The sequence below is a fragment of the Leuresthes tenuis genome, unplaced genomic scaffold (genome assembly GCF_036924035.1).
Source record: "Leuresthes tenuis unplaced genomic scaffold, fLeuTen1.0.hap1 SCAF_8, whole genome shotgun sequence".
In the NCBI taxonomy this organism is placed as follows: Eukaryota; Metazoa; Chordata; class Actinopteri; order Atheriniformes; family Atherinopsidae; genus Leuresthes; species Leuresthes tenuis.
The window spans coordinates 19719841-19741608 of record NW_027325362.1 but is presented as its reverse complement, the minus strand read 5'-3'; the positions used below and the strand labels follow the sequence as shown (position 1 = coordinate 19741608).

At 41.1% G+C, this 21768-nt stretch overlaps 2 protein-coding genes across 2 annotated transcripts in view; both read left to right on the top strand.

Annotated features, from left to right (window-relative positions):
- Positions 1–1549: 1549 nt before the first annotated feature.
- Positions 1550–15181, top strand: nid1a (nidogen 1a). Its single transcript, XM_072391279.1, has 20 exons — positions 1550–1822; positions 3525–3827; positions 3905–4131; positions 4248–4525; positions 5210–5350; positions 5807–6058; positions 6293–6493; positions 6601–6834; positions 7015–7152; positions 7667–7795; positions 8301–8444; positions 9491–9610; positions 10069–10296; positions 10464–10606; positions 11069–11195; positions 11296–11467; positions 12883–13040; positions 13137–13260; positions 13988–14100; positions 14586–15181. The coding sequence occupies exons 1-20, from the start codon at positions 1619–1621 to the stop codon at positions 14708–14710; spliced, it is 3561 nt and encodes a 1186-aa protein (XP_072247380.1). The 5' UTR covers positions 1550–1618; the 3' UTR covers positions 14711–15181.
- Positions 15182–18001: 2820 nt separating this feature from the next.
- The window catches only part of lyst (lysosomal trafficking regulator), a 50654-nt gene continuing 46887 nt past the window's right edge, over positions 18002–21768 (top strand). The window contains exon 1 of the mRNA XM_072391299.1: positions 18002–18495. Coding sequence (XP_072247400.1) covers positions 18415–18495 — 81 coding nt within the window. The 5' untranslated portion in view covers positions 18002–18414. The remainder of the gene's footprint in view (positions 18496–21768) is intronic.

Below are 21768 nucleotides of genomic sequence, written 5' to 3'. Positions count from 1 at the left end.
GGCCCTTTTTACCTTGTTAAATACGAATAACTAAGTAAATCATCTGGCATGGCAGTTATGTGATCCTGTAATCACAGATATTCCGCATAAATCTCTTATTCTAAAGCCATAGAGCAAATATTATCATTGTGGTAAAAATGTTCAAAGTTTCTTGTAGGGTGACCAATACAAGACTACCATCTGTGGCACATTATCTTGTAGGGTGACCAATACAAGACTACCATCTGTGGCACATTATCTTTGGATATTGCAGTCTGTATACTGTATGTGGGTGTAAAAATGTTGGATTTAACTGACATGCAGTCCAATGATTCCAAATTAAACTATATGTTTAAGCAGGGATATTTTAGAAGAATCTCTTTTTTTTTGTAACGTCAGGTTGAAGAAAGATGAAGGATATCACCAAATGCAGTGATACACTTTTGTTTTAAGGAAAGATATACTATCACAGAATGTTAACATTAAATTGTGTGTGGAAAAATTAAACTTGGGCCTGAAGGCGGTGCAAGAAGATTGCTCTTTGACTATCTAGTTTAGGAAAGACTTTCCTGAAAGAACAGCTGTTCCCAGCCTGTTTTTTCTTGTGAACCTTTTGAACAAATCTGTGTCTGTTTGTGACCTTAATTTCTCCAAGGCCTGAGTTTGGACATGAGTTGTGTGAACTTTGAACTTTTTATCTAAACTAAATAGGATGTTTCCTGATGATGAACTCAGTGTTGAGAAAGAATTTCCCTGAAAGAGAATAAATTTAGCCCCCACAGAGCTTGAGCTGAACTTCTATCTTTTATGTCTTGTTTATTGAAATCCTGGCCTGCTGTTGACTTGATTAAGGTCATGTGATCACCCAAAACACTATGAATCATGAGCATCGTGGCTGCCCATGTTAAGCACTGTAAACATCTTGGTTCAATATGCTCTAATGAGGGCCAAATCTTTTGGGGTGGTAGTAGCTCCACATAATGATTAAAGTTTATTAAAATCATTAGATATAATGGGTGGGGGCAGAGATACAGAGCTTTATGATAATATGGCCAACAGCTACTCAGTTGGATCAAAGAGCTGGATGGATGACTGACCATCCGTTAGTGGGACAGAGTGTCTCCAAGTTGAACCATAATATCAGTATGCCCCTCATTATCCCAGCTGGAGTCAAGTCTGATAGCCTCCAACGATTGTGCTACTGTGCTTTGTGATGCTGTCCTTTACATAACATTTCAGTTAAACTGGGCTCAATTGCCGGTAACTGGTCCATGCTCTGATGGTCAATTGGCCTGTCTCCAAAGCTCCAAATTTGGAGCTGTATAGGGTTATTTCTCTGGATGCTTCATACACAGTGGGCCCCGTATTACAGTGCCTTATCATCCAAACACAAATGGCTACTTTCTACTGTAATGACAACACTGTAACAACTAGTTTCAAGAATTTGAACAAAAAGCATGTGAAAACCCTTTTAACTCTTGCTTGTTCAAGAACTTGTTCAAGAATTATCACGGACAGAAAAGTATAGGGTTCTCCTCATTTTGGAGCTGCGCTCCGCCCACACGGATCATTCTACAACCTCTTTTACTCGCTCTTATAACACAGGACTGACCGCTCAGCTGCCTCCGAAAGGCGAACAATGGATTGGCAGAAACAAGGATGGCTCGTATGTGCGAGTTTTCTCGGATTTGTGGCTTTGGTGCGGAGTGTAACAAGAGACGAGTTTTTCCCCTTCGGACAGAGCGCAAGAGATCAGTTACTGGAGCCAGGGAATGACCAGACGCACCAACTTAATCTCAACAAGCCAGTACTGTTTTATGATGGCTCTTTCAACAGCATTTTTGTAAGTTAACCAACAGCTTTGACGTGCTTCCCCACAAATAATACTAACGCGCGGGATTTAATCGGCGCTGCGGACTGTCCATCTGTTTTGCGCAATTGCGCATAGCAAATAAAATGGAAAGGGGACAGAAGTTACATCCTTAAACAATTCCTGGATGTTACAAAATGTTGCTGGGCCGTGTGTCATTTTCTGTGTCGATTTGGAGCATTTCTAAATATTGATTTACTTATCATACAGACTGTTGTATGTTGCGGAATGCATACATTCACGCATACTTACGACGTCCCTTAAGTTGACCAGTTTACTGTTCATACTGAGAAAAAAACGCTCCCTATTTTGTAACCCACCCAGAAAATATCTAATGAGTTCATGTTACATAAAAGTGGTCTCTAAAACATGTTTTTAGAGAGCGCACATCGTTTTCCAGGACTTCCTTTTTTTAGTATTTGCCACGGTTTTTAACTTTACCCTTTGTTGCCTGTAAATGGACGTGGACCATTTTGTCGGACAAACAACCCTTGTTCCAAAAGAAGTGCTACATCTCTTTTTTTAATTGTACTGCGTGTGAATGATGTGCTAACAGAGCGTGATTACACTGAGAGACAGAAATTGAACATTTGCCAAAGTTTTACCCTCTCTGACTAAACGCTCGGGGTGTTTTGGATAATAGACACAGTGAAGAGAGAGGTTATTTCTATTTTTGCAAATAAATTTTAAATGAGTCCAGTCTTAACTGATAACTGCACGAGAATGCAACGATTTCCTTAAGCAATGGCTTTTATTTGACACTTAACACAGAAGTAAATGTTATTCAAAGAGCAGATATTTTGGGGGAGGTTGTGCAGAGGCAAACAAGCTGTGGTTAACTCGTCAGACTGTGGCTGAGATGAATTATTGAATTCCTTGTTTAAACAATCAGTCTCGGCTGAGGAGCTCCTGCATCACCCACCTCATACTTATTTCACCACTGCTGTTATGCTTGCTCAAAGACTTTTGGTTTTGATTTACGAGACAGTCTGCCCTGAACTATCTGTGTCCTGTGGGTGTTTTTCAGGGTTTTTAGTCCAGACATGATTACTGAAAAAAAATATTTTTACCAATCACTTCGGAAAGTTTAATCATCTCTGTGTGAGTATGATTCAGGTTTTACCCAGCTTTTGCATACATTAAACGCTGATTGTGAGGATCTCTCTGTCCACATTCGTGAGATCAGAATCGCTAATCATTTTCCGAGCTCTTGCAGTTTTGGCAGGAAGTTTCTGTAATGCAGATTAGTCTACAATCTTCAGGCTCCCTGGGACTACTTGTCAAGGGCAAGGACAGGAAACGGTCCGGCCCGGGCCAGAAAGAGCTCTGTTGTTTTCATTTGGTCAGGAAGTGAAGGAGTATGTGTATGATTTTGCCACTAGCTCCAGATTTTGTTTTTCTTTAAGAGCCTTGCATTTGACCATAATAAAGCACATAACCTGTGTAAAGGCTGTGTTTGAAGTGATCTTGATTGTTCATTAGCACTGTGGAAAGACATAGCAGCTGACTTAGATCATTACTCTAATGAGTTTGGAATAGCGATCAAAGTGGGTCAGGCTGAACTGGGTTTGCCTCTGCTGTGAAACAGTTTGAGCTGTGTCAAGAAGAAGGTTAGATGCTCTTACAATCATTTCATTTATTGTCCTGAAAATGACTAACTCGCTTTTCATTTCAGATCAGCACCAATGGTTTTGTTGCCACAACGGAGCCGACGAGCGAGTCGACGTATCTTGGCAAAATGCCCCCAAAATTTGGCATGATTGCAGCCCTGCAAGGAGATCTGGACACAAGCGATGGTGTGGGGAAAGTTTTCTTCCGTCAAGACTCCAGTCCAAGTGTCCTGCGTCGGGCAGCCGAGCACATCAATAGGGCCTTCCCAGAGGACGATGAGGTTGATCCTACCCATGCTGTGGTGATCACCTGGGTTGACGTCGCCACCCATGAATCTCAAAGCAGAGGGGATGGTGTTGACAAGAAGGTGAGCATCACATGTTTATTCAAGTCATTTGTGGTGGAGCTAATCATTTATATCCTGTCTAATGTTTTGTTACTCAGAGAAACACCTTCCAGCTGGTGATTGCATCTTTGGAGACTGCATCATATGCTATTGTCTTCTATGCAAGGGATGGGATTCAGTTTTCTTCCACACCTGTGGGAGACAGTAGTGTGGTCATGCATGCTGGCTTCAGCAAAGGTTTGGTTAGAGGATTCCTGTTTTACAGTCAGGGACATTACCACCGCACCACCACTGATGAAGAGGCATCTGTGAGGGCTTTAGCAGAGTAAGTGGCTGTTAGCCAAAATCACCATTTTGTGAGGACATGCAGCTTACTGATGAACATTTTAAGAAATGTGACTGTAAACGTGTTTTCAAATCAGAAACTTTCTCTCCTCATAGGGAGACCAACTCTGGCCGCCGAGGTGTATGGGTGTACGAGATCGGAACTTCCCCTTATTTCACCAACGTGGCTCCTGGCGAGGTCACTGAGCTGCCCACTGAGGCCGCATCACAAGTTGTGGAAGAAAAGCAGAATGTGTATACTAATGGACAAGTAAAATACTCTCCATATGAGCCAGTTGTAGAACAGATTGAAACCCTACCGATTCAGTACCAGCCAAATCAGCCAGATAACCCAGAAGTGGTGGTGGTGGATGACACAGACATAAATGTAGATGGTGAGTCTATGACAAAAAGACTCAAATGCAATTTTGTATATAGTATATTTGATGCTTGCATTTATGTATTTTTATATTTCTATCCAAGTCTCATTTAGATTAAACATGAAATGGGGTGATGTTGGGATCAACAGCACAGGCTGAAAGGAACAATCATAAAGATTCAACTGGGATGTTTTTTTTTTTTGCTTAGCAATTACTGAATTGATGATATTCCAAGCAGCACCGATAAGTAACACAGGTGAAACCTACAGCTGAAAAATCCAGGGTGCAGAGAGCCTCCTTCTCAGTAACATCCTCCTTTACGCTTGCTGCCCTTTCTGCAGGTCTCTGTCTGCTCATATAGTTTGAAAGTCATGTAGAGGGACATTCCAGTCCCAAATATGATCCTGCAGCCATGTCTTGGTGAAACACATGGTATTGGATGTGTGGTATCTTCAGCTGTTTTCACCCATGTATGGGTGGAAGCAAATGTCTGTAGCATTTGTAATCATTCCAGCCACACAGCATTAAACCCAGTATAAGAAAAATGTTTTAAAAGTCAGTATTTTTACGTAACAAAGAAAGTGTTTTGTCAGTGATACAAACTAATAATTTGATGCACAATTTAACATTCATCACTTGACGATGACAGTCATTCAAACAATTAGCTTTTCCATGATAATGCTGTTCCTGTGTTTTCAGTGTTCTCATACAACCTTGGGACGTGTGCCAGCAACAGAAATAAATGCTCCCAGTTTGCTGACTGCAGGGACTACCCGAATGGATACTGCTGTCACTGCAGACCTGGCTTTTATGGCAGTGGAATACAGTGTGTGGCAGAGGGTATGCAACTATCTCTGTTACTGCTGTTTGCTGAAGAACTCTACTGTGGGCGAAACTTGTATTGCATTGTTGCACTCATCTATAAGAAAAATATCGTTTAACTATCGTTGCCTCACCTGTTTAAAGACATAATATGGTTCAGTTCAACTTATTATACAAAATTGTACCACAACCCAACAAAGTGAAATTAGTTTGGAAGTATGCTTTCATTTAATAACTGTGTAGCAGTTACTTTGCAGAATGGATTCAGTAAGTCAAGCATTCGTAGCAGGAGACAAATGTGCAAGTGCTGTAAAAATATTTTTGTGTAGCAGTTGCACTCACCCAGTTCTTGTGTATTGTTCACAACATGCTTATTACATTCATTAGAGCTATTGGGACAAATGGGGGTTGAGCCATAGGATTTATTTGCTTCTCCTGGAGACTAACTTTGATTGTTTTGGTTTGTTTTTGCAGGAAAACCTCAAAGGATGAATGGGAAAGTGTATGGAAGAGTGTTTGTGGGAAACTCCCCCTCCCCAGTGGAGTTCACCGGCAATGATCTCCACTCATATGTGGTGGTAAATGATGGCCGATCTTATGTTGCCATTAGTGACATTCCCAAGACCGTCGGGCCCTCTCTGGCCCCCCTGTCAGCCATTGGTGGGGTGATTGGGTGGGCGTTTGCTCTGGAGCAGCCTGGCTTCAAGAATGGCTTCAGTATCATTGGTAAGGGGGGAAAAAAAGTTACAACAAAGTGACACTCAGCAGCTTCTCCTTTGGTTTTCACAGGCTTCAAATGTGCAGATAAATGACAGAATAACTTAACCATACGACTGCAGCTTTATTCACTGTCCAGCTCAGCTCCTCACACATCCTCACAGCTGCGACAGAAGGCAGGTAGCCAGAGTTCATCCAGGTCTAAGGTCTAAGAGTTAACTTCCTCTTCTTTGTCCTCTGAAGGGGGTGAGTTTACACGACAGGCCGAAGTGACCTTTCTGCCAGGGAATGAGAAGCTGACAATCAGGCAGGAGTTCAAAGGCACTGATGAGCTTGACCACCTAGTGGTACGCACCACCCTAGATGGCCAGGTCCCTGAGGTACCTAGTGGCTCCACTATGCAGATCGACCCTTACTCTGAGGTCTACCAGTACAACAGTAACTGTAAGACACAGCTTCAACTCAGAAGTTATATTTATTTTCCTCTTCCGAGGAAGCCCCCAGGAGGTCAGTTTTTTTTTCATTGCTTATTTGTCTATTTTACCTTTCAGTGATCACCTCATCTTCTACTCGGAACTACATAGTGAACATGCCTGACGGATCCACTGAAACTAGAATATATCAGTGGCGTCAGACCATCACATTCCAGAGCTGCCAGTATGGCGAGTCTCTAAGAGATGTGAAACCCAGCCAGATGCTCAACGTGGACCAGGTTTTTGCCATGTATGACGCTAATAATGAACTTATGCGGTTCGCCATGAGCAACAAGATCGGGGACATCAGCGGTGAGATCAAGGACATTATTTTGTCCTCCTGTTTTGGTCTGAGCTAATTTCCTTCCTGCATTGAAACATCTTGTTTGACCAAGACGGGTCTGAACAAAAGTTTGAGTTATTTTTACAGTGCTTCCTCCTAACAGGATAATAGTGTTGTAATCAAGTTTTTTTAAAACCTTCCTTTCTTAGGAGGGCAGCCAGAGGATAACCCATGTTTCACTGGAAGACACGGCTGTGACACCAGTGCCGTTTGCCGACCTGGCCAGGGAACCCAGTTCACTTGCCAGTGTATTGCTGGTTTTAATGGCGATGGCCGTACATGCTATGGTAAGAATGACATCCACTATGATACCTTTTTTTTTTTTTTTACATTGCTTTAGGCAGTAAAGATACTATTGCAGCAACTGGCACCCTTCATAAGTGTATTTTCCACTTTCAAGTAAATCAAACAGTTTCCATAGCTGTTTCAGACCTATTATTTAATTAACTCAGGCTTTTAAGTCTTCCTTCCTAGGGAACAGCACAACTTGCTAATTGGGTCCCACGCTCTGAGACCAGGTTTACATATCCAGTGTCGCCCTTATTCCCAGCCCTCAGTCTTTACTACCAACAGTGTTTTTCACAAGAACCCAAACAGGAAGCGCACACAGTAAGGAAAGGAAGGAAGTATTTCAGACAGATGCTATCTGAAACCAATTAGGAAATCTAATCAAGCTTCTGCCTCTGATCTGCCAACGTCTGATAATCAAGTACTCTGATTTGACAAATCCAGACAAGAGGTCAAACTAGGACTTAATGGGGGAGTTATTCGTATGTGATAACAGCTTATTCTCTTTGTCAGACATTGATGAGTGCAGAGAGAATCCTCAGGTCTGTGGACCTAATGCTATCTGCAACAACCAGCCTGGGACCTTCCGTTGTGAATGTGAAGATGGGTACCAGTTCGGTAGTGATGGGAGAACCTGCATTGGTGAGTGCTTCTTGTGTGCTTACAGGTAAAAGAACATTTTAGGCAAATCTCACCTGGTGGTTGGGATGTACAGGTTTAGACATAAAGTTCTAAACTGTGCAATAAAATATTAAGCCCTAGGTGAGTGAGATAATCGCATGTATACTGAATAAGTACTACGTACGGACTATGGAGATTGTGGAGTAGAAAGAATATTAAAGCTTTTCCAACCTTAGTTATCCTTTCAAACTATCCTGTTTTCAGCTGTAACCCAAGATTATTCAAGGGATACCTCAAAATTTAACGAAACATGTTTTTAGGCTTTTAATACTACTGCCTTGACTTTATGTTAAATGTGAACATTATATCATAATAGTTTCTGACTTTATCTTAACATGAAGACTGGAACAGACTTAAAACAATTTGCAAGGATCCATCTGAATAAACCAGTCATCACACTGCATTTCATTTGCTCAAAAAGCTGAAGAAGGTGATATTATTTACCAGCTTTTCTTCTTCTCCATAGAGGTCGATGGACCTGTGGACCACTGTGAGCAAGGCACCCACACCTGTGACATTCCTGAGCGCGCTCAGTGCAGCTACACAGGAGGCTCATCCTACATCTGCTCCTGCCTGCCAGGGTTCACGGGAGATGGCCGAAACTGCCAAGGTACTCCAAACAGACAAGAGATACAGTAGATACTTTCAGGTCTTTGTTCCAGATTTTTAATACAGGCTGTCATACAAAGCTTTAAGAAAATGAATGAACAAAAAAGACGAATCCCAACAAAGCCATTTCCTAAACATCTAGGACAGTGTGTAAAATATGAATTAGTAACAGAATGAAATGACAATATTAGTATTATTTAAAATGTGGAATTAACTAAATATCGAATTGAAGTAAACTACAAAAGTGAGTTTCAACTTGATACCAGCAGTACGGTTTCTCTGAAAAACTGTCCTCTAAAACCTTTGTTTCTTACCTTCTGGACAAAACTATAATTATTAACTAAAAACGGTATGAGAGGCTGAACCTTTTAGCTTTTATTGTAAATTATCAGTCTTGCTGTTATCAAGTCTGAAAGGGGGGTACCTTTATATGTTTCAAATGGCCTTAATGGGTCAAAAGAGGCTGAAAATAAAAACTGATCGTCCATAAACTTTGGTTCTTCCTGCAGCGCTGCATTAAAACTTACAGACACATGATGCATGAGCATGATTAAACTCAAGTCAGGTTTTATTATTCAGGTTTTAATGCTTCCATTTCTTGTGGTAAGGCCTTGTTTCCTTTAGCACTGTTTGATTAACTGATTAGATGACTGAAATAAAACAGATGAATAAATGGAGACTTATTCAAACAACTACTTTATCATTATATGTCCAAAAATCTAATTATGTGGTAGTAAAACCAATGACGTGACATTTCAGACTCATGAGCAGGACTTTAATTTCTGTAATTGTTAAGCCATCTGCTCAGGACTGTGGGAGGTGAGTCTGGTTACGTAATCAGTGATTGAACAGTGAAACATTAAAAGCAGATAGGCATTTCTTTTACATTTATTTATTGAGTCTGGTCCTCAGTTGTGTTTTAATTCAAAGTGTCCTGTTTTTAGGTAGAAAAATGTACATTAAAAGTTATACAAAATGCTTGTGTTTTGTGCCTTTTTTTAACGATTCTGCTTTGCCTTCAATCACGCTCTCAAACTTTGCCTGAAGACATAGATGAGTGCCAGCCAGGCAGGTGTCATGAGTACGCTTTGTGCATTAACACCCCGGGATCATTTACCTGCCAGTGTAGGCAGGGCTACAGCGGTGACGGCTTCTACTGCTCTTCAGGTAAGGCTCGAATGCTTTCAGTGTCCAATAAGAGTGCACTGTTGTCAGCTGGCTTGTTTTTATAGTCATTACGGTTGCTGAGTATGATGCCCCTGCTGCTGTAAGTTTATTTTGGGCATCTGTCATTCAGACAGTTTGATTGCTTTCTTTTATAGTATTGAATAGGAAACAGATCCTCAATCTGAGCAGTTTTTTTTTCCCCATCCAGTTGGAAAAGAGGAGTGTTTGGTAATGAATTCCTCACCAGAGGATATTAGTGCCATCTGGAACCTGTTTTTCCTTTTCGTCTGGATACCTAAAGGAATTTGTCTTGACTTATGACGGATGTGGGATTATTTTGTTTATTTGTTTGTTTTGTTTTTATATAGCTGAATTTAACATAAAAAACAAAGTGAGCTTTAGAGCAAATGTGTGACATTGAGTCTTTATTCATTCCTGTTTTTCATTTTTCTCTCCAGGAAGGACAAAAACGCGATGTGAGGTCCACAGAGACAATCTTTTGGGTGTGACGGAGTTTGGACCTCGGGGACCCCGCCCTCCTGTCGGCCAATACATCCCCACGTGTGATGAGAATGGGGAATATGAGCCCGTGCAGTGCCACGACAGCACAGGAAACTGCTGGTGTGTGGACCGATATGGACAGGAGATCGACGGGACTCGGTCTGGACCTGGCAGCAGGCCAGTGTGTGAGTAAATGGGACGTGTTTGCCCCTCAGCAACATTAGACCACAGTAAAAGAGAGACCATAGCTAAAGCGAAACTACCCAATCACAAACGCCGCTTAAAAGGTTTTCACTTGTTTTTTTTGGTTGGCTCCCTCCACAGTTTGACCATTGATTTTTCTCTCAATTAGGCCATGACCATGGTGGTGTGCCTCCACCTGTCAGACCCCAAACGACACACCTGCTGTTTGCCCAGAGTGGCAGGATAGAGCATGTCCCTCTGGATGGTTTCAACATGAAAAAAGATGAGGCCAAGGCTATTTTCTATCTCCCTGTAAGTTTTTTTTTTTTTTAAAGACATTTCAGGCATAATTTCCAGTCATGCCTGTTTTCCATAACAGTTACACAAGAGATATAAATCAAACAAATGCACTAACAAAGTTATTTCTACTAACATCGGCTCAAGCTGCAGCTCTAATCTGTCCTCCTGCTGGCGCTATTGCTTGATCTTCCCGTCTGCTTAGTGCATTCAAGGCTTGTGCTTTATTGCAGTCACACTGTGACATTCACACTAATGACTAACACGAGTCCAACCTCTTTCGAAATGCAGCCTGCATTTTGTGTTATGCTGATTTCCAAACCAGCTGGCCTGAAGTCTGGTTTAGCAGCCCGTGACTGGGTATTCAGTTCAGTTTGTTTGCATTCATGTCTAGACGTCAAAAGAACACATCTGCTCAAAGTTTTGACATCAGGAAGCTCACTGAAAAAAGATTGTTGTTTCCCGGCCCTTCTATAGGAGAAGGTGATCATTGGAGTGGCCTATGACTGTGTGGAGAAAATGGTTTATTGGACGGAAATCACATCGCCTTCAATCAGCAAAGCCAGCATTGAAGGGGGAGAGACCATCACAGTTATTAGATCAGGTAGTTTTACGCTCACTCTTCAGGTTCTCTTTCATTTTCTAACATAAATCAGGAGATTGGTTTTAATGATAATAAGTAAAACTGAACTATATCCCAACAGATTTGGACAGCCCAGAGGGTATTGCCATTGACCACTTGGGGCGAACTATGTTCTGGACGGACTCTGTGAAAGATCGCATTGAGGTGGCGTCTCTGGATGGGTCTCAGAGGCGTATCATCATAGACTCCGATCTAGTGAACCCACGAGCCATCATCGCTGACCCTGCCAATGGGTGTGTAATGCTTTACTTTTTTTTTTTTTAAACTTTTTTAAAGTTAAAATACAATCTCCAAATAAAAAGGGGGGACACTGTGTAAAATCTAAGTAAAAAATAGAATGGAAATGACATACAAATGATCTCAACCCCTTATCTAACTGAAAAAGTCAAGACTCATCAAAGACAAAAACACATTTGACGCCAGTAAAATGCTAAAGTTAAAGAAATTGAAAATAAAAGAAATACATATTACATAATACATAGATTTCCGGGTCCTTTGGTGACACCACATTAAAAACAGGCACCAGTTTGTGGTAGAAAAAACTGCAGGAGCTGAATCATCTTCAAAACCATTTTCAGTGAAAACAGGTCATCGTTAAAACTCTACGAGTTAGATAAATACTCACAAACCTAGACATCAAAATGAGATCCAGAAACACAGATGCCTTCTCTGGCCCCAAGCTCATTTCGGATCCACTACAATAAAAACCTATCCTCAGGTTTTAAGGGTTAAGACCTGAAAATCACTAGTGCCTCATACCACTAAGGCGAGGGATAATCCAGCTGATTAAAAGTACGCAGTTCAAAGCATCCATGACCGTGAGAGGGACCATTTGCCCACATGGCATCAATAACATGCACATCTGTAAAGGTCCCATTCAGTATGAGGGATATATATACAAGGTTTTGGAGCAAAATACACTGCCATGCAGACAACATCTTTTACAAGAAAGGCTTTCCTTCATTCAGCAAAATAATGCCACATCTGCACATCTTACAACAGCTGGCTTCATAGTTAACCAATTCCTGTTTCTGTTGCTTAGACCTGTTAAATGTTGGAGACATTTTATGTATTATGACGTAAACATACAGAAAAAAAAGCCTTGATATTGTAACAACACACGGGGAAAAAATCCACAAAAGAAACATTTTGAATTCGCTGCAATGGTTCAGCAACACTTAGAGTTAAAAGAATAGTAATGATGATAAAACGCACGTTAACATGCCGTTGTCACAACCCTTGAGAAATTTATTGCTCAAATTTGAAACGGGTATTCAGTTTGACCATTTCTTATGTTGTCTTTGTACTAAGGTTCGATAATTTTAACTTAATTTAAATTGATATTTTTGCATTGATCTATTTATTTATTCATGTATTGATTTTGATTGACTTATGTTGTAGTTCAAATTAGACAGCCAACCCCTCTTATTCTGTGATTAATATTAAAGGCTACAGCCAGAGGTCAGTTTGCTTGGCATGAAGGATAAAAACTAAAGAATTAAACCTTTATCTTGGTTCTATTGTCATTTACCTGTTGTTTTTTTTGTTGTTGTTCTTTACTTTCTTTAATCTGTGGGTAAGATATAAAGATATGATACTATCTGTTCAAATGATTTATTTATGGAGTCACTCTTGTCTTTCCTTACAGTAATTTATACTGGGCTGACTGGAACCGCGATGCCCCCAAGATTGAAACCTCCTACATGGATGGATCCAACAGACGGGTGCTGGTTAAGGATGACCTTGGCCTACCAAATGGCTTGACTTTCGACTCTCAGAGTTCTCTGCTATGTTGGGCAGATGCAGGTAGATTTCAGACAGATGCAGATTTCAGACAGATGACTAAACTCTGAAGTGATGTCTGCTGTGTGTTGAGCACTGCGTATAATCTCTCGCCTGCAGGCACACATAAAATGGAATGCATGCATCCTGGTCGGGGTGACCGCACTACGGTCTTGGAAGGGATTCAGTACCCATTTGGAATTATATCATTCGGGCAGATAATCTACTACACTGACTGGAAAAGGTTTGAAACATTTGTAAAATTTTACTTTGTAAAGCAAGGCAATGTTTTCTGCTGTGTTTAAGGAATAAAGTGCTCCCTCATTCCAGTGGAATCAACTCAATTTACATGTTTATTTGAGAATACACACAGTATTTGTGGTAAAGGTGTAGCTCTCATGTACCAAGATGTAGCATTTGCATTTTTGTAATTTGAATAATATTTATAAATGAAGTCTAATTGTGTTGTAACATCAAGAACATAATGCAGCTTTTCACTGTGTAGATCGTCATGGTAGAGGAAGGAGAGGGTAGGTCAAGGATCAGAAATCTCCCCCACAAGCAAGAGTCTTTCGTGATCTCGCAGGCTGGGACGCTCCCACACTGAAACTGTGGAGCTGTCTTTATATCTGAAAGAAGCGGGGGTTGGGGTGTCTTGGTGTGAGTGTGTGTGTGTGGATGTGGAGTGAGAAGGGATCCTTAAAAAGTGACAGCTGCTTGCAATTTCTCATTTCGGGCATCTGTGAGTGACCTGCCCCTGTGATCTCACCAGGACCTTACAAGAGAAGGTTGAGAGGTGTTGGTGGGGGGAGGCACACAATTTACAACAGACTATGTCAGCAATGCCTCTGAAACTGACCCTTAACTCTTACTCGTGCTTAACAGACTTTATACAAAACCACCAGGAGGAGTCTTTTAAACTGAGATAGTCCCAAATTGCAAAATTCATGTGCTGACTGTGTTTACAACAGGGACGCCGTGGTTAAAGTGGACGTGTCGGCTGGCAGGGAGACAGACGAGTTTCAGCCACTGAAACGGACCAAGATATATGGGATCGCCTCAGTCTACTCCCAATGTCCCTCAGGTAGTATTCCAGTTGTAATGGTGTAACTAATTCCCAATGAAAACCACCTCGGGAGTTTTTACAGAATTCCTCAAAATGTTACAAAAAGCAGTTGGCAAGAGAAGGGTGACCTCGGCATCTCGAGGAATGCGATGACCACACCGCAAACAAGAAAATTCACAGGTTCAGTCCTTGACCTCAAAGTAACATGTGGAATTTTGCAGCTCATATTTGTTATTACCTGAAGGGATGACTTATGCTAGAGTAAAGCACCAGACTTCATCTTCCCTTCTAGATAAAGCTGCATGCAGAAAAAAAACAAAAAAAACAGGGAATGTGGAGTCGAGGGAGAGGGCCTCTAACATCTGGAACTGCTATGTGTTTCCTTTAGATGTGTTTAGGATATTTAAAGAGGCTGTTTCCTGTTGCCCCACGCTATGGTGGCTTATTATTTCAAGTGCCCTCTCTTGTTCCACGTTGTTAAGAGTATCTTTTCTCACCATTAGGGCAAAACTACTGTTCTGTGAGCAACGGAGGCTGCACTCACCTCTGTTTAGCAACGCCGACGGGCCGCTCCTGCAAGTGTCCCAACAACGCTGTGGGCTGCGTGGAGATAGACGCCGGGTACTGAAAAGAGGCAGCCGTGCTCTCGAGAGTCAACACTGTTCAGATGTTTGACCACAACAAAAAAAGGGTCCACTCAGCATTACTAAATTCTAACTGCTGGAAATGCCACTGAAACCAGAGATGAACTTATCTGTGCCTTTTAATGGTCAGTGTTATGCTTATCTACATTTTCTTTGAAAAAAACACAAAAATATTTCACATTTACACAATCACACCCAGCACTGGGATCTGTAAATATAAACACTGCCATGTTGACTCTTTTCCAATGCACATAAACTGAGAATAAAGCTCAAGGGATACATAATTTAATGTGAAATTAAACACAGCAATGCATGGCAGTTGTGTAACACTGTGGGATGTTTGGATTTAGCTTATCTCACAGAGCTGTCATTGAGTAATGGGGTGAAAACATCTGTACGGGCTGGTGGGATGACTTTATATGCTGGGCAGGAAAGGAATAAACTTTTTTCTACCATGCCGGGCTCTTGTGTTTGTCTTTTTTATGCAGTATTGCAACAGCACCATCATGTGTTAACTTGCATAAACTGCAGATGCTGTTGAGTTTCTCGAATATAATTTGATGACATAAACTGAAATAAACCATGAAGAGGTTACTGCTCAGGGCCACTGTGCACAAGTAGATGTCAGATTTGATATATACATTTTTAATAAAGCTACAAAATATCCTGACTTTTCTACGGCATAAGTTATACCATTGATTTAAATAAATTGTATGTAAATCATTTGTCTTTGTTTTGTGTCTCTTTCAGTCTGGGTATTGGTAGTCTGTAGGACAAGAGAAGGGCCTTTACATGTCAGAGCACAGGGGAACTTTGATGCTTAATCAGTCCATATCAATGACAGTCAAATGCAGATTAGATCAAGATGTTGAATAAGTGCCCTCTTAGGGAAGATGCACGGTGCATTAATGTATTCTTTATGTCCTGTAAAACCTCAACTGACACCAAGTAAACACCATTTACCACAAAACAAATAGGAGCAGTAGCTTGTCTTTGAAAGAACTTGGAAAATTGTTATTTTTCTCCAAAAACTGTATAAAAATGTTGGCTAGTTGCTTCACCTTTTCGTCAGTTGACTCATTAACTAATTTGTTATGTCAGCTCTAATTTACATTCTTGCGTTGGGGGAAGTATCTGGGCAGAGCCGTCCCAGCATGCATTGTGACACTGTATTTGTAAAGCAATAGTCGTATTTGGTGTGTTTTCAGTCACTTGAAAGTGTTTTTGTGTGCAGTAGTCAGTGTTGTGCTGTTTTACACCAGTTTTATTAGATTACAGTTAATTTTATGAAAAGAAGCAATCACACCAAGATTCAAAGTCCCCTTTAGTTAAAGGGGATGTTAAATATATATATATTTTTTTTTTGTTGTTTTTTTTATTTTTTTTGTTATATGTATTATATGTTTGCAGTTATATTTAATTTCCACATGATGCTATTTAATTCTGATTAATTTTGAGTGAAATTAGATTTCCAATTATCATTGCTTGATACAAATTAAGACCACTTAATTATTGCGTCTTGTAGCAATAAATTAATCTATGCAGTAACTGTTGAAAGCCAATTTCAGGAAGTTTCAGGAAAAAATTTCGATGTGCGATGCAAAGTAAGCATATATTTCAGATGCAGCACTTTGTATTATGTAATATTGACATCATTTGACTTACAAAAGCAATAAACTTAGAACTGTAGATAGAACTCGAATTATTAGTTTATCAAATTGTCTGATTCAGTTTTGTCAGGATGGTTCTTAATTTCAGACTGACACATTGAACCCTTGCCAGCAGCAAGCAGTCACACTCGAGGTATTGGTACCGTAACTATTCCCTGAGCTTCTCCAAACGCACATCCATCCCCTGAACGAAATGCCAATGCTTTGATTGATTGGGAAATGTTTCATGCGTTCTCCAATGGGAAGCAAGGCAGGAGTGTAAGTACGTCATGGGCTGAACGGGTTTTAAGAAAATCCTAAAATTTGTTAGCCCTCAGATTTGACTGCAAGGGATACTCTTCGATGGCTTACGCAGATAAAACGGATAAAATAAGTTTTTTGGGGGGGAAAGTTTATCATTTTCTTTGTTGAAGACATTTATTTCAATATATCAAATTAGACTGTGCTTCCTCTGCGTTCAGTGGGTTCTGGCCTGCGAGATGAATTATTTTATTTATTTATTTTAGCGGAGTTAGAGTCCTCAGAAATGCAACACATTTTAGCTTTTTATTTTTAATGCGCAGAGTAAATACAACACTGATGAATGTGCTTGGTATTATTATTACAAAATAGTTTCGGACCCTCAGTCGTCGTTTCAAGGAACCTTTTTGCAAGCAACGAAAGGGGGAAAGCAGCATTGTGGGACAGTGTCTGACAGTCAGCGCTGAGGGGGAAAACACTCAAACTCATCAACGCTGTAAGAAGGCTAGAATGTAGCTGGCTTATAATTTACTGGAAACCAAGGTATGTTTAAAGACTTATTCTTGCGGTTTGGATATTGTGAATAGAAGAAATAGGTAGTTACTCCCACACAATGTGACTATTTTACCAAACATCATTAAGGTTGTGTTCGTTTCTCTTTGTTACAGTTTTGACAGGTTCCAAACACAGGACGCTGCGGTGCAACAACTAGCAGAGCTGCTTTTACGTTATGACTATTTGCGAAAGAGCTAAATTGTTAAATATGTACCTCGCTACTTAAAAGGGCTGCAGATGCCTTTAGGTGTTATGCGTTGAGGCTAAAATGTTATTTATCCAAATATTCTGGTGTGAAGTTATCGTCTGTTGGCAAATAGCCTCGCGGTTAAGCTAACCATAATATTAAACGCAGCGGAATAGCAGAACCTTCAAAGTAAAGCATCAAGTGCAGCGGTTAATAATTCAGTCAGCAGCTGGAAGAAAACTAGATGCTCAAATGAATTATGTTGATTAGAATCAATGACGTATACGGCTGTATTGTGCATTTACCGTAAGATAAACCGTAAGTTTATATCACTTAAATCACATAAATAACGGTTTGATGGTTTAAGAAGGGGGCAATATATGATGATTTTTAGAGATTAACCTGGTCTGATGAGAAGTATGGATTGTTTAGAGTTGGGGTCCTCTTCAGCTCATTATTAATATATCTAAGGGTAAAATAGTCATTAAATGACAAAAACAATGAGTGACAATGAGTATAGGCTTCAATGTAAATATGGTTTATTTTGAAAGGCCATTACCCTCCCGGAAATGAGTTTCTACAAATTGCCTGTTAGCTTAACGCAGGCTCTGCTATATACCCAGTTAGCTAGCTGACTATGTTGTTAAGGCTCCGTTTTGTTTTGGTTGTGAGTGTGTCAGGTTCATCTGACCGAAGTTTCCGATTCAAGTCCGGTTACAGCGCCTCACTTTGACCCCTCTGCATACCTGAGTGCGATTTCAAAAGCGAAAGTGCCTTTATCAGATGATTCTGTTTTGCTAACCCTTGACACCTTGTGTTTTTTTCCCTGCAGAAGCTCAAATTTAAAAGCGGCAAAGCGGCACGGTGAATCATGAACCTGCAATGAAAGACTCGGGGGAGCATTTGGGGCTTCGTTCCGGCTCTCCGGGGCACTTACAGCCACTTGGGGCATTAGAGAGGAAACCAGGAAGAGATCTTTGTAATTCCTTACTGCCTAACTGCCCAAATTGGTGAACTACTTGGAGGTGTGGACGACATGGCCTGCCCACACCAGCCTGATCTGTCATTTGCGTGGGAAAAGTACATGGACTGCAGGCTGCAAGGAGCGGATCTACAGGTAAGGTGCTGCTGGTGGGATCAGGGCAGGAGCTGCTGTGATGCAGAGTCAGCTTTGAGGTCTTTATCAGGGTGCAAGTGATGCATAATTATCCAGAACTACAAAGCAACGGTCCTGAAAATGCCTTCAGGCGCATCAAAACACATCTGTTAAGACTTGAATACTGATGAATACATACGATTTCTACCATATCTCGTTTACTCTGATGGACACAAACTGAGTATTTTAATCTTTCTATTTGTGAATAGAAATAATTGAATAATTAAATGTTCCGTACATAGTTCCCTGTTCTGTTATGAGGTTTCAAGCCTGAAGTTGTGTTAGCCAACAATGGAAAACATTGTTGAAGGGAATTCTCCAAACCTGCTGTTTTGGTCATAGCTGTTTTAGAGTCAGTATTCCTGAGGCTTTAAACCCTCTTTAGAATCATGGCAGCCCCCCCATGTGCGACTTTTTTGGAGGAAGAAACTCTAACCTGTTTGCAGCATGAACACGAGCAGGCTCCACAGTGAGTCAGGCACAGATTGCTCATTTCTTACGTCAGCGTATGAGAGGATTGTGCAGCAGAGGTTTTTTTTTAATCGCTGTCGGATCTCTGCTACTCTTTTCATCCCCCTCCTTGTGTCAGAGAGCCAACAGCAGCCAGATCACGAGATTTAGATTAGGATCAGACTGCAAGGCTTATGAGTGCTTTGTCACATGCACGCACACACACAGAAATACACACTTGGACGAGCTGATTTAGGCATTCGGTTGTACCATCACTTTTATTACACCGTGTATGTTTTGTCCTCTAAAGGCAGACCTACTTTTATTTTTAAAGCTAGTCAGTGCTGCGAAAGCTTTTTGTAAATACAGATGTGCTTCCTCTGTAGATGTAATGCCTGTGATGGTGTGGGATGAAACAGTTGCTTTGTTAGTTACACTGACTTATAAAGATAGTAACCCAAGCCATCAACACCATGAACACCAAAGAGCTCTCCTAACTGGTCAGAGACAATGTTGTGGAGACATACCGTGGAAATCAGGGTTGGGTTTTAAAAGATATAAGTATACGTGTTAACCTTTTATAATGCCATGGAGCATCATTAAGGGACGGCTGTGACTCAGTGGTTAACTTGGGGTTGTCCAATAACCGGTTCGATTCCCACTCTCGCCACTCAAAGATTGGTGAACTGACAGCTGGAGAGGAGGCATTCCACCTCCTTGCCACGGCCGAGGTGCCCTTGAGAAAGGCACCGTAACGCCATGCTCCCCGGGCGCTGTGAATGGCTGCCCACTGCTCCAGTGTATGACATCTGCCTCCATGAGTGTGTGACCCCACAATCCACCATCACAATATGGAGACAGTATTGCGACAAACCTGTCTTCATCCACCAAAGTTCACAAACCAGGCAAGGAGAGCATTAATCATAGAAACAAGAAAGAGACCAAAGGTAACCTTGAAGGAGCTGGAAAGCTGCAGAAAGAAGACTGGTGTATCTGTCCATCAGCTGGGAAGAACACCATCCCCACAAGAACACCATCCTCACAGTGAAGCATGGTAGCGACAGCATCATGCTTTGGTTTATAAACTGACCTGAATCACCAAACGCGTGGTCCTAAGCACACTGCTAGAGCAACACTCCGGTCGTTTAAGAGGAAATCTTTAAATCTGTCGGAATGGCCCGGTCAAAGTCCAGACCTCAATCGAACTGAGAATCTGTGGCATGTCTGAAAGACGGCTGTATACCAGCAGAACCCATCCGGTTTAAAGGAGCGGGAATGGTTTTGCTTTGAAGAATGGACTAAAATCCCACTGGCTCTATGTGCCAAGTTCATTGAGACATATCCTGAGAGAATTGCAGGGGGATAAATACATATCCATGTGCCACTTTTTTTTTTGTTGGTCTTTTTTACTTTAAAACTGGCTTGCATCACAGGTTGTATAATGCAAAAAGATGCATTGTCTGCATTAGGCTTTTTCGGAGTTGCCATAGCAATCATGCTTTGACCACACTCAGCAGGCTTTTGCTTTGTATTAACAATAACTTTTTCTGTCACATTTGCTGCGACGGCTCCCTCGGGGACGGCTCTGTTTCCTCTACCACCTGTCAGCCTGACAGCAATCAAAGTTTCATGTTTGTATTTGTGTGCGTGAAACACACAAAGACAGTTCAGTGAGCACAGCTGGTCCTCTCCAGTTTGCTGATATGGTAGCTTTCCCCTCTTGACTGAGCCTGATGGGGGATGCAGTGACAGCTTGTAGCACTCACATGGCTACTGTTGCACTGCTTGCAAATGATGTTCTTCACAAGGGCACGCAGCCTGTTTGTGCCATCTTTTTCAAAATGATATATTCTGTTCGTGGCAGACAACAAGCAGATAAAACAAAGTGATCGTGGGAATTGTTTGACCACTCGGCTCTGCTGTACTATGTGCAGCTATTTGATCACACTTCACTTTGAAAGTGGCGGGGGACCAACAGACACCTCCTGCAGCAGTTGATGAGAAAACATTGAAAAAAGGTGTCAAAAAACAGTGCTGTGACTTCATCCTGCTCATGTCAAAAGAACATGTACGCTCGAGTGTCATCGAGATGCTGCCTTGTTCCGTTCGTACTCGACAACCACAACTAATGTATGGAGTCCCTCTAACAACCATCACTTTTTTGTATTGATATTTAGCATTTACTTTAAGTAAATGTATAGAATGATGAGAGTGCCACGGAAAATGGCACTGCTAATAAATCTGTAAAAGACTAAAAAAAAGAAAGCAAATATACATATAGAAATGGATACATTTGGCTTGGTTTTTCTTATTTCTTTCCATTTTTCTTTTTCATTTTCCCACCTTTCTGGAGGGAAAACACACACAAAAAAAAAACTAAATGAACAGATGGATTTTTTTTTATGCCACTCTGTCATTCCATACACAATAAATGTGTTCCTGTTACTGCTACAGTACGAATGGATTACTGAGGTGAAAATCCTCTTTCCAGCCTGTAGAATTTCTTCCTCTAAGGGGCCCCAAGCTGTAGATTTAGTATGTTCTGCTACTGCAGGATATTTACCACGGGCAAAGTATTTGTGGGGGACTGTTTCCATTCTGTTCCTTCTGTCTGTATCCTAATGAGCAGAGTCAATTTAGTAGAATGGTTGTTTGGGCACGAGCCAAGAAAGAGAGCAGGCTCTGTTGCCTGTAGATTGCTCAGTTTCATTATGAGATAACAGGATGTTTCAAAACACCAGAGTGGCGTGTTTGAAGCACTTTTTTTTTCCTGTCTTTTGGTAC